Source organism: Amblyomma mixtum, chromosome 6 (assembly GCF_055824585.1).
Source record: "Amblyomma mixtum isolate Tamu chromosome 6, ASM5582458v1, whole genome shotgun sequence".
NCBI classification, from domain to species: Eukaryota; Metazoa; Arthropoda; class Arachnida; order Ixodida; family Ixodidae; genus Amblyomma; species Amblyomma mixtum.
Genome location: NC_143017.1, coordinates 88,802,503 through 88,813,898, shown reverse-complemented (window position 1 = coordinate 88,813,898; position 11,396 = coordinate 88,802,503). Strand labels below are relative to the sequence as shown.

The 11,396-nt window shown below is 47.4% G+C and overlaps 1 protein-coding gene across 1 annotated transcript in view; it reads right to left on the bottom strand.

The window, feature by feature from the left end:
- Positions 1–1,130: 1,130 nt before the first annotated feature.
- LOC149339621 (uncharacterized) overlaps positions 1,131–11,396 on the bottom strand; it is a 180,913-nt gene continuing 170,647 nt past the window's right edge. The window contains exon 7 of the mRNA XM_089550957.1: positions 1,131–1,231. Coding sequence (XP_089407083.1) covers positions 1,131–1,231 — 101 coding nt within the window. The remainder of the gene's footprint in view (positions 1,232–11,396) is intronic.

Below are 11,396 nucleotides of genomic sequence, written 5' to 3'. Positions count from 1 at the left end.
GTACAAGGCGCGTGAGCCTGCGCTTCGAGCCGCTCCTTTGTTCCTCTATCGAGTCTAATGAGTCATGCTCGCTGTGCCCATCATTCTGCCAGAGGAAATTAACGATCTCCGCCGCACTCAACGCAGCACAAAACGAGCAATGCATATTTAAGGTGCGAACTTCTTCGCTCTTGCGCCACACTTGCGCCGCCTTCTCCCTATCGTTATAAAACACCCCGCAACGCTACACACTTCCTCGTCTTGATTCGCCTTGGTTTTTACCTTTAACCGAGCTGAACGTAACTCTTCTTTATTGCTTTCCGTATTTTTTTTTTCTTTCACGGCGCTCTCTGTAAGGGCCTCTGTCGTAAAAAAGAAAAACGAAGGCAGAAAAAAAAACGGTACACACCTTGGGAAGGCTTAACAGAGCACGTGCTTGTATTTAAATGATAGCGTCCGTGTTTCTTTGCTGCCTTTCATTTTTGCGAGGCAGTGGTTCCTCTTGGCAACACTGCGAGACAAGTTTCCTCCTCACCGCGCGCTCCTGGTTTGCGTGAGCTTGCTCAAGAGCGAGGGAGGAAAAGGATAAAAAAAGAAAGAGAAAGAAAGAAGGGACGTTGAGGCTCTGGCTCTGCACGAGAAAAAGGAACGGCTCGCGTGAAGTGGGGAGTGCCGCCGCTACGGGCTTGCAGCCCTCCGCCGCTCGTGTTGGCAACCCTCCTGCGTACCGGGCCTGCAGCCCTATCGCCCGGATGATTAATGAACGTCAAACTTATTGGAAAGCGAAGGAGAGAGGGAAAAGAGAGACACAGAGAAAAAAGAAAGAAAGTTATTAATGAAAGAGCAACTCTGTTGCAAAGCCTTTTCTTGTTTCCCTCCCTCTCTCTCTTCTTCGGCTTGCGACGATTTCCCCTGCCGCCTAGCTCCCTCGAATCGTCGCTCCTCTCGTGGTGGTTGGTGTTCCCTGTCCTGTAAGGAGCCCCTGCCTATCTTTCTCTTTTTCATTTCTTCTTCTATCCTTCTTCTTCTTCGTTTGCTTCATTTCGTTGCGTGTCATACTTTTGGCCGTCAGCCGAAATCTTGCTTTTGGTGATGTTTGCATTTAGACTGACAGCGCTGCATGTACTACGCCGTGCATGCGTGCGCCCCGCTCAGTGGGCATCCCCATTTCGCTCATCGTCCGCCGGTTTCGAGATGCGGCGAGTGGTTGGGTCCGGTCCGCTTGTCGTGTCCGGCGACCGCAGCCATGCGTCTGCGCATGCGCGGGAGAGCAGTTGCGAAGATGGATGAAGTCTACGGGACCCCGGCGCGCTCCAGTAAACGCGCCCGCGCACTGCCCCGTACGATCCTTCGTGTATTTATAGGCGGAGTAAAAACCATTCCCCTCACTCAGCTAGCTCTATGTTTATTCGTCTTTATTTATGTTTTGTGTATGTCTTACTATGTGCCCGCGTACTCCGCTGTAAGCTATTTATTCCGGACCGAACGACGACGATGATAAGAAGAACGCGTATGTGCATTTTTATAGAGGACCCCCGGAACTGATACAATGTATACAAAGCTTTGACCGAATCTCCTCTGGCTTAGCGATCATTGAAATACCGTTCTGACAGCGGCATTGCTGATTTGGTTTGAAAATTTTTACTTTTCCGCCCCGCGTCGTGTACCTATTCCTGACGCGGCGGCTCGCGCAGAACAATGCGCCTTCGCAGAGCTGCTTTTCAGCTTCCGTGCAGCTTTTGCATTGTATATATACTGCGCACGGCAGTGCAGGAGTGTGCGCGGTCATTAAATTCGCATCAGTCAGTGAATGCGGGTTTCGGAAAGAAGGCGCAGCGCAAAAGTCGGACGGCGGCAAGTTGTCGGCGTTTTCCGTTTAACGATGACCTCTTTTATGGTTTGTACACGTGTGTTTTAAGTGCTTATTATCAGCAGCTGAATGGAGCTTTGTGTGTAGCGTATTTTGCTTTTTTGTTTGCAGTAAGTTCTTAAACTTCACTGCATCTGTGACGGCATCATTTTCCTCTGTTTCTGTCACAGTAACCTGCACGGTTAGTTCGGTGCGTTCAACAGATTTCGCGCGACTTTACTGGAACTGGAAAATACGGTTTACTGGAAAATACGGTTTTTGAACTCATGAACTTGAGCACATGGCGCTGTAACTGTCTCGCTTGTCGGTGGGCGCCTTAACCGCGCCATGAGGAAAGGGAGGAAGGCGGGAGTGAAAGAAGAAATAGGGAAGGGTGTACCGTATAGTGGAGGGCTCAGGAATAATTTCGACCTGCTGGGGATCTTTGTTGTTCACAGCACACAGGAGTCTTTTTGCGTTTCGCCTCCATCGAAACGCGTCCACCGCGGTTAGGTTCGAACTTCTTTGAAGACAAACATTGTGCGCAGGTGGACCACGTAGATTTAATCCTGGTCAGCTGGTTTCAAATTAGTTTTTTTTTCTTAGTACGAACTTGTAATTTTGTTGATAGGTGTGAACCTCTGATCTTCTTCATCTTAAACGCAAAGCAGGTGCAATTGTACACTGGTAGCGAATGTTCCATTTATGGCCATACGTCCAAAACGTGGCTGCTCATGGGCCTCACGAGCGCTCCTGGGTGCTCGAAGGGAAGTTAATTTGTAACGTCATGGATACGTGCGCTTTTGGCGCGGATTATAAAGTTGTCTGGGGTCTTCGTGTCGAACTTAAGAGCCCGTCCCTCTTGAGGGTTGTTGCCTTCAGCGTACGCCAACCTTTGTCACTCAAATGCGCCCTTGTCCGCGCAATCTGTGAGAACTTGGCACCCAATCAAAGCGGCTGAAATAGAGGTTGGCCGACAACCATTCAAGAGAGACAAGCTCAGCATATACGCTCGGCGATCGCAACAGTAGCAAGGACTGCAAAGTCGCGCTACCCTGCAGTGCAGGGGCCGTCATAACAGGGGGCGCAATAAGTATGTTGCAATAAAATTACAAAATTTATTTAATGTCAGCGCACGTTAAAGTACCCCAGGTGGTTTAAATTCATCCGGAACTCTCCACTACCGAGTCCGTCATAGCCTGAGTCGACATACCGTACACCTTATACTGTACTGTATACCGTACCACACCATGCAAAATTCACCATATTGTTTTTGATAAAATAATGTATCGGACTCATAAGACACAGTATTTTAATATGTAATCTTGTTTCGTTGTTGCACGTCGTTAGATTTAGTAGTTTAACATTTTGTCCCTCGAAGGAGGGGTTTACATTTGACGGGGGTAATACAACGATATGCAGAGTACAGAGGGCAAAACGCTTGTCTAGAACACGTTATAGGCATATTTCAACCTCAACACGCGATATCTAGCGATAACATGTGGTTAAAAATAGTCTGGATGTAAGCATGTTCAGTTAAACTCGTAAGATTTCATCGTCATTTTTTGACATCCTGATCGCAGCGGCTTCGGGAGCTGTGCAACCCACAGTTCGGTCGTTCATGCGTTTTGCCCTCTGTATTAAAAAGTATTATCGAAAAAGAAACGAATACGGCAGCACGAACCCAACATCGAAAAAACAAGTGAAGGTAAAGAAGCGGAAAAGATGTACTGGTTCGGAAGAGGGAAAACAAAAACAAGGGCAGGCATTAACTGAGAAGAAGACGGGAGAAATAAAAAACAACGTGCAAGAAATTAGGTGACACGTATTTATTGTTAAAAAAATAATCACTAAAGCTGTATATTCAACGCAGTGAATGAATGCAGCAAAACTCCGTGAACAGGCTATACAGATGCCAAGGTTAGGGTTCTCAGCTTACAAAACGTGTGATAAAAGAATGGTTTGGTTTATACGAGGAGATATATGGTAAGGTACAACGATGCGGTGCATTGGCCCTGTAAGCTTTTTCAGATAAAAAGTAAAAATAAGAAACTTTGACGGAGACAGTACCCTTAAGTGAACTCCTAAAATAACGGTGTTCCATGTGGTAATTTGGGTCAACTCCCCTATAGCTTAAAATGCATTGTCGCAGTTCATTTCATTTTTTGTTTGTTTGTTTGTTTGTTTAAATAACGCTCACCCTTTATCCCACACCCGCCTATCGATGTCCAGTGTATTAAACAAGAGTAACTCATGCGGGACAACTGCTGTCATTTCCTTTTATTATTAATGTATTATTAGCTATAGTTTCGAATCATCCACGAAGCTTTCATTTGTTCTCACAGCGCACTCCTAAGCAGTTACCGTAAGTGCCTTTGGTTGCCAAATAAGCGAGAAATATGTCTGCACATGTTATTCCCCACTCTCGTTGTGGTATCATTGGGAATGTCAGGTAACAAGACATATTTCCATTAAACATTTTAGACGCTTTTTAATGGTCTCGTACCGGTGCAAATATCTGGTTGCGAAACGTTAGGAGTCAAATTTTGATCTTTCCAGCCACTGCAAGTAAATCGTCGCAGCACTTGTTTTCTCTCAGGGACTTTCTTCTTCGCGTAAGAGATTTTAGTGTTTTAGAAGTATACCCATTCGCTTCGCCCCCGCACCACTAGACGTCTTTTTTTATTGTCATATGCCTTTAACTGACGCTCAATCACCTTAGTAAAAGAGCAACAACCTCAAACTGTGCCCAGTGATCCACACCAGCCCCGAATAATCGATTTCGCAACAATCTGCTCCTTGGTTACCCCTCTACCTCACTCTGAGCGGTTCCCAAACCAAACCTATGGGCAGAACCCTTACAACAATTTTTTTGGAGAGTATGTAGAGTGTCTATAGACTTCTCTCTTAAAGTATATAGGCAATATGAATGCTATCGACAGTCTACAGTCAATCTATAGATTTATGGCCATACAGAAAAGTATACAACAGCTGTATCCTACCGGTACTCACCTATGGGGCAGAAACGTGGAGGCTAACAAAGAGGGCTCAGCTTAAAGGGCCACGGACCACCCCAGCTCAGCAGACACTCTCTACCTCACTTTGAGCGAGCCTCCTCTCCTTCCATTCCCTCCTCGAAATTTTTCTCTCCCGCTCCTCGTCGAGTAGGCTCGGCAAGGCAAAATCACCCCTTCCTTCTCCGGTGTAAGCCGGAGGCGTGGTGTCTGTGGAGCGCGTCACAGGGCGACGTCATGGCCCCGCCTTCAATAGAAATCTTTTCTTGGTTTTTGCATTTTCTCCGCACACTGAACGATCGAGAGGCGCGATCGGTTCGACCACCTAGACTTGTTAGCGAGCGCATCCTTTCATACATCTGTTTGTCATTCCCAGTTAACGAGCCACCTTTTCATTTTCTTTTAGGCCTCCCCACCGTTTCACGAGCGGAGGGGCGGAAGTCGGTTGTGTTCGAAACACAAGGCGAAGCGCGGACCCGGCAACCGCCCGTTTGCTTTTCTCCATGCGTGTTTGTGTTCTGTGTGTTTGTGTCTTTTCTCCGCTCCAAAGCATATGTCATTCATTGGAGTCAAGGCGTACGCAAGATGCACGAAAGATAAGCGGTATGTGTGCGGAGCGGTAAAGTGGGCGAGCGAGGGAAAGGCTCTGCTGCACTACTAATTAAAACCTTGTTTTGGGGGGCTCGCATAGAAGAAAAGAAACTGAGAAGGGAGCGCGCACGCAGAGCGTCTCGTGACGGGATCACGGCGGGGGGGGGGGGGGGGGGGGGGGGGGGGGGGGGCGAGCCAACTCCCTCAGTTTTACTGTTTTTTTAGTTTTTATGGCTAGGGTTCAAGGCTGTCGCCGCACGCTCCCTCCGCAGTTTTTTTTTTTTTTTGTTCCTTCATGCGGGTTTGTAGGCATGAGCCAGAACAGAAGGCGCTGCGGAAAGCGTTGTGCAGACGACGCGACGCCAAGGCTACGCCCAACCTTCTCCCGTCAGTCAGAACGATGCACCAATGGAGTGCCTTTAGCGAAAGTAGCCCCCCCTTGACGTCAGCGGGGTGCAGAGTAGTGGGCCGGGCCCGTTTTTGAAGGAAGGAAAGAACGAACGGGCTTTGATTTGAATTTTCGCAGCTTTTCGGGGCGCGCATGGCTCTAGTATTTTGCAGAGGTTATCTTCGATGCCTCATCTATGCAGTGGGCTTGTTTTTCAAAAATGTCCGGACCCTGGTCAGTGGCCCTTTAAGTTAAGAACAACGCAGCGAGCTATGGAAAGGAAAATGATAGGTGTAACGTTAAGAGATCGGAAGAAGGCGGAGTGGGTGAGGGAACAAACGCGGGTTAATGACATATTAGTTGAAATCAAGAGGAAGAAATGGGCTTGGGCAGGGCATGTAATGCGAGGCAAGGTAACCGCTGGTCCTTAAGGGTAACGCAGTGGATTCCAAGAGAAGGCAAACGTAGCAGGGGACGGCAGAAAGTTAGGTGGGCGGGTGAGGTTAAGAAGTTTGCGGTGATACAATGGCGGCAACTGACAAAGGACAGGGTTAATTGAAGAGACATGGGAGAGGCCTTTGCCCTGCAGTGGGTGTAGTCAGGCTGATGATGATGACATTTAGTGGACTTTTGTCTATACACAGTCTATAGATTATCAATAGAGAAATAGAAATATCTATAGGGAAGCAGTAGATTCTATAAGAAGTCTATAGACTGTCTATAGACCATTGTTATAAGGAAAACGTCGCTCTCTATAAATACATTCGGTTGTACAGATGCCGTGCTGTGGCGCTCATTATAGATACCAGCCACCTAACCATAGCGGGCTTGTGTACGACCGCCTCCGCAACGAACAAACTCAAACACTGCAATCGGTTTCATTCACTACGTAACCTAACCGTACCAGAACCGAACCGCCTCGGCCGGCTTGGCTGGCACACGTCGTTCCCGTCCAGACATGGCGATGCAAAGCCAGCCCGGGGCGGGGCATCCATCCGCGCAAAGCGTCGCCGTTCGTCGCGCGCCCAGCAGTGTTCGACCTGAACGCAGCGAACGGCGGCGGCGGCCCTTCCCCGACTGGAACGAATGTGACCTACAATGGCTAAAGCGCGCCGCTGGCGGGAGAGAGACAGCCTCCCGTCGCCGCTGTTCGCTCGCTACGGGCGGCATTGAGACGAGTGGCGTTCGTGGCAAGCCTGCATTGGAGGTCGGAGTAGGCATGTGCGTATACGCCGTTTGCCGAGGAATAGACGAAACGAGGCCCGCACCGAGGTTGACAGCTGCTGCTTATGATGGATCGCGGATATTTCTATGCTTGCAGCCGCCGCCGCATTCTTCCTGACCTTGACAGTGGGCTTGGAGGTCACCGACGTGATCGCCATTTTTTATTTCTCTCTTTTCCTCTGTTCCCGAAGTTTTGTTGGTTAAACCGATATTAAACAGGGCTCGGATGAATAGTCTGCGATTTCCATTAGTATGAAACATTCTGGCCCTCTACAGTAAAAATTGAGCGAAAATCTGCGTATTATGCTCCGGGCCTGAACACCAGCGTCATCATCATCAATGTGATGATGATGGTGGTGGTAGAGGCCGTGTGTTTCGTGGACTACTTAGCGTACCCGGTACGCGGATGTAGATGGAAATAAAGTCGTAAAGAGGTGAGTTTGCAGGAATGTAAGCAGTCTGTGCAAGACCAACCTCATTTACAATGTGACTAGGGAGACGTCCCTTCGCGACTGATGCTCACAGAGAAACAATAGCACAGAAAGCTATTCAAGGCTTCTTCGTCCTTGACTATATTAATCCCTTTTTTCCACATCTTTGCTGAAGGAGAGGTTTATGTATAATAATGTTTTCGTTTAGTTTCATTTCACCCTGTGATGCAAGGATGACGTGGCCATTATAATTCTAGGTGGCTTGTTTTCGGAAGAAACCCGTGCAACTTTGCTTTCGAATTTGTTTCCCACCAGAAACTTCATTCTAGCTACATGAAAGCGCGCGCACATCTCCATGACTCTCCGAGCGACGACCTTCGCGTTGCATGTCACCGGCCTTACTCGATTTGGCAAGAAATCTGGCTAGGCTTACTTAACGCCGCGAGCTAGGCGGCCCCTTATACCGTCAGGCGCTATCCGTCAACGTCACCAATCCGCCTGCCGTAGCAGTTTCTGCTAGACTACGCGCCATACTTCACTGTCGCTCTTTATGGGTCACAGGATGTGAACGAGAAAAGCGGCGCATTCAGCAGAACACAATGGAATAAAGAATGTAGAAAAAAAAAAACGGGGAAGACAGGCTTCGCGAGGACACTTTGCCTTCGCCTTGACGTTGTCAAGAAATTGCCGTTTCATTAAACTTCAAGGGGGAATAAGAACATTTATTTCACTTTTCGGGTCCCCTGTTTAATCCTTCGCGCACTGGTCGAAAGGGCAGCGCTTTTCTCATTCCTGACATTGACGGCGACCTGAGGGAACTATTTCATGGATCACGTCCGCTTGAGGAAAGAGTAAAGTTCGCTTGTCACTGAGACGAAAAGCTAAACGATCGCAGTTAAATTGAGTTTCGTGCGTGTCATTGATTTCACCGCGGGAAAAGGTATACTCGTGTTTTGTTTTTTTCTGTAGCCAATCAAGCCGTCTTGCGACAGGATGTTGTAGTCGAGGCACAAGGGTAATTAAAAGTAAAAGGGCTTAGATATTACGACGATGGCAGCGGAGAAATAGGTCCTGTCTAGGGACGTCACCAAGGCATTGACAGAGAAGTCGTTGAAATGGACAGTCACGTGTTTGCATCGTGTCGCTCAACACCCGCCTTAATCCATCAAGCGAAGATTGGTAATTGGTTCGGAAGTTGAGGACAGTATATGACGATATTCAAATGCCTTTGTCAACGCAGGCCGAAGGTCTCAAATTAACAATAAACAAATCGCTTTTCTGATGCGGCTGTTTTTGACACAAATAACCTGTTTATTCTTTTTTTAGCTCTCGTCTTCACAAAGCCTTGCTGCGCCAACTAGCACTATTTGTGTTTTCGCGGCAGTTGGATGATTTTATTGATGCTGCGACACAGTCGTCAGTATATTTCCTAGTTTCAAATATATACACGCAACCGAGCAAAGAAGAAGATCGCATCTTAATCTTTACCAGGGGTCATATATTTCTTGTATTACGTCACACTTAGGTATATGCTTTTTATAGATGCTGTGGGCGCACACAAACATGCCTGAGGTGCATTTTCCGCAGTCCGCTGCTGCCACTTATACTTTCAGCCCTGGCACTTTACCGGAATCTTCGCACTCCGCAACTCGGAGTTGTGTCCTGCGTAGACTGTCTGCGGGATGTCGGATGCCTTTCAGCGTGCGCTGTCCCGCGCGCTGTTTTCGGGTATAGACACAGCTCCCGGGGAATTTGCATGGCGAACTCGATGAGCTGTACACGTCACACGCGAGACGGCCTGGGAAAAAAGGCCGCGCGGGTGACGGATTGCCAGCGTTGCCGCGAGGAATGAAAATTCTGGTCTAACCCCATGAGGCCCCGCGCGGCAGCAGGGTGGCGCTTGTCCTCTCTCCCTCTTTCAGCCGCTGCCCTTTCCGGGCTGGCTCTTCGGATCTCTGTGAAGACTCGTACGGTGAAACTATGCCGCTCGACTTTTCTTGCTCGAAGACCATGAATGATTTATGGTGTCGTACCTCGGCCTCTCAGAGGTCCGGTTCATTTTTTTTTCTTCTCGCGTTTTCTCTCGGCTCGCCTGTTACGAGGTGGTTACTTTTTTTCTTTTCCCTTCTTGTTTCCGCGCGGAAGAAGAATAAATGAAGAAGCGAGCCGGCGGGGGATGGCGGTGACAGAAGGCTCAGAGAAAAACCGTGGAGGCAAAAACATGAAAGACGCGGCGACAGGCGCCGACGGCCGCGGTGTTGGCTGAGCTCTTCTCCTTCGTTTAGCCGGTGCGGTGTTTTTTTCTTTTTTTTTCTGCGGCGTACACTAAGCTCTAACACAGCGCTTCTTGTCTTCTTCATTTCTATTTGTTTTTCGTCTCTGTCTTCACGCTCTTTTCGTATGTATATTTCGCCGCTTTGGCGAGGGCCGCCTTTTTCGGTTATTTTTTCTGCGTATTCATGAATTCCTGAGTATTAGCGGGTTGATACAGCTGCAAGTGTTGAGGTACTGGAAAAAGTGATTGCGAAACGAAATGCAACGAAGCATATCTCTTTTTTCGAAGACATTCTGAAACGTCTATTTCGTAACTTTTTACTTTTTGTAGGGAATGGTCGGTTATTGAATTCCAAAGGCTGGAAGAAAGAGGGATGCTATGGGTGACTATGGGGACAGAGTGTAGCAGAGTAGCAAGCGAGAGAATCATTACTCAGGCAGTCCTCTCAGCTTTTCCTTGTCAATCGCTTTTTCGCACAAAGGCTAGTCGAACGTGTCCAAGGCAGGACAAGAGTTACATGGGGAGATGAGGTTAAAGAATTTGACTCGGTTGGCTCCTCGCAACTGGCTCAAGGCAGGGCTGATAGGATGTCGTTGTCTTGCAGTGGACCTAATCTGTCTGCTGAAGTTGATGATGGGGAGTACGAACATTGCTGTGCAGTGTTGATTTGACTCCGGTAGTTTATCGGGCTTCTCATCTGGCTTACAAGCCATTGTTAGGCAAGATCCAGAGCAAGTGACTGTATACGCCTGTTTAGGCGACATTTGCTAATCATATTGCCTTGTTTCTTGGTTTTGGAGTGCAGATAACAAAAACGTGTGTCTCTATATTTTATATATGTATTTTTTTATTTAAGTGACACGGGCATCAAGTCCTAAGTTTTTAAAATATGTTTGCAGCAATAAAGGACATGTAGATAATTTTTCACGCTCAAAATTCAATTGGCCTCAATTTATTTCTTCCAGATGCACACATGGACAATTCTGAAATGGTTACCTGGACAATAGCTGTTTACAAGACTGTTTTCTGTACTTGTCGGCGCCGTTGGCTGGGGCTCTCCATTGAGAGTATCTGCCCCTTCGTTCTTGAGTTGTATGTGACTGTAGCTGTTTAGCTGTTGCGTTATAAGCTCGTGCCATGTACGGTAAGGAAGAAGTTAAAATATTTCCACGCGTTGTTGAGCTCAACACCATGTCTCCCGATTCTTGACCGATCCCCCAGTGTGGGTACGTGCCATCTTTTGTAAGGCCAACAACATCAAGAACGACATGCAGAACGTTATCGAACATTTTGCGACCAGTGCTGGCGTATGTCCATGCTGTTCATGAAGTATGTGGTGCAATGTTCACAACGTAATATGACTTATGAAAAACAAATTATTTGTCGTTTTTGCTATCTCACAAGATGCCCCAGTGGCAGTTCTGAGTTCTGCCTTTACAAAAATTTTTGTCGACAGTTTATAGACTACTGCCAATAATGTGTATAGACTCACTATAGACAAATCCTATAGAGAACAGTCTGCAGGCAATACAAATGCTATAGACAGCCTATAGATTTATGGTCATACACTTTTCGTAGACTTTTGTCTATAGACCGTTTATAGACTCTGAATAGACAAAAAGAAATATCTATACAAAGGCAATAG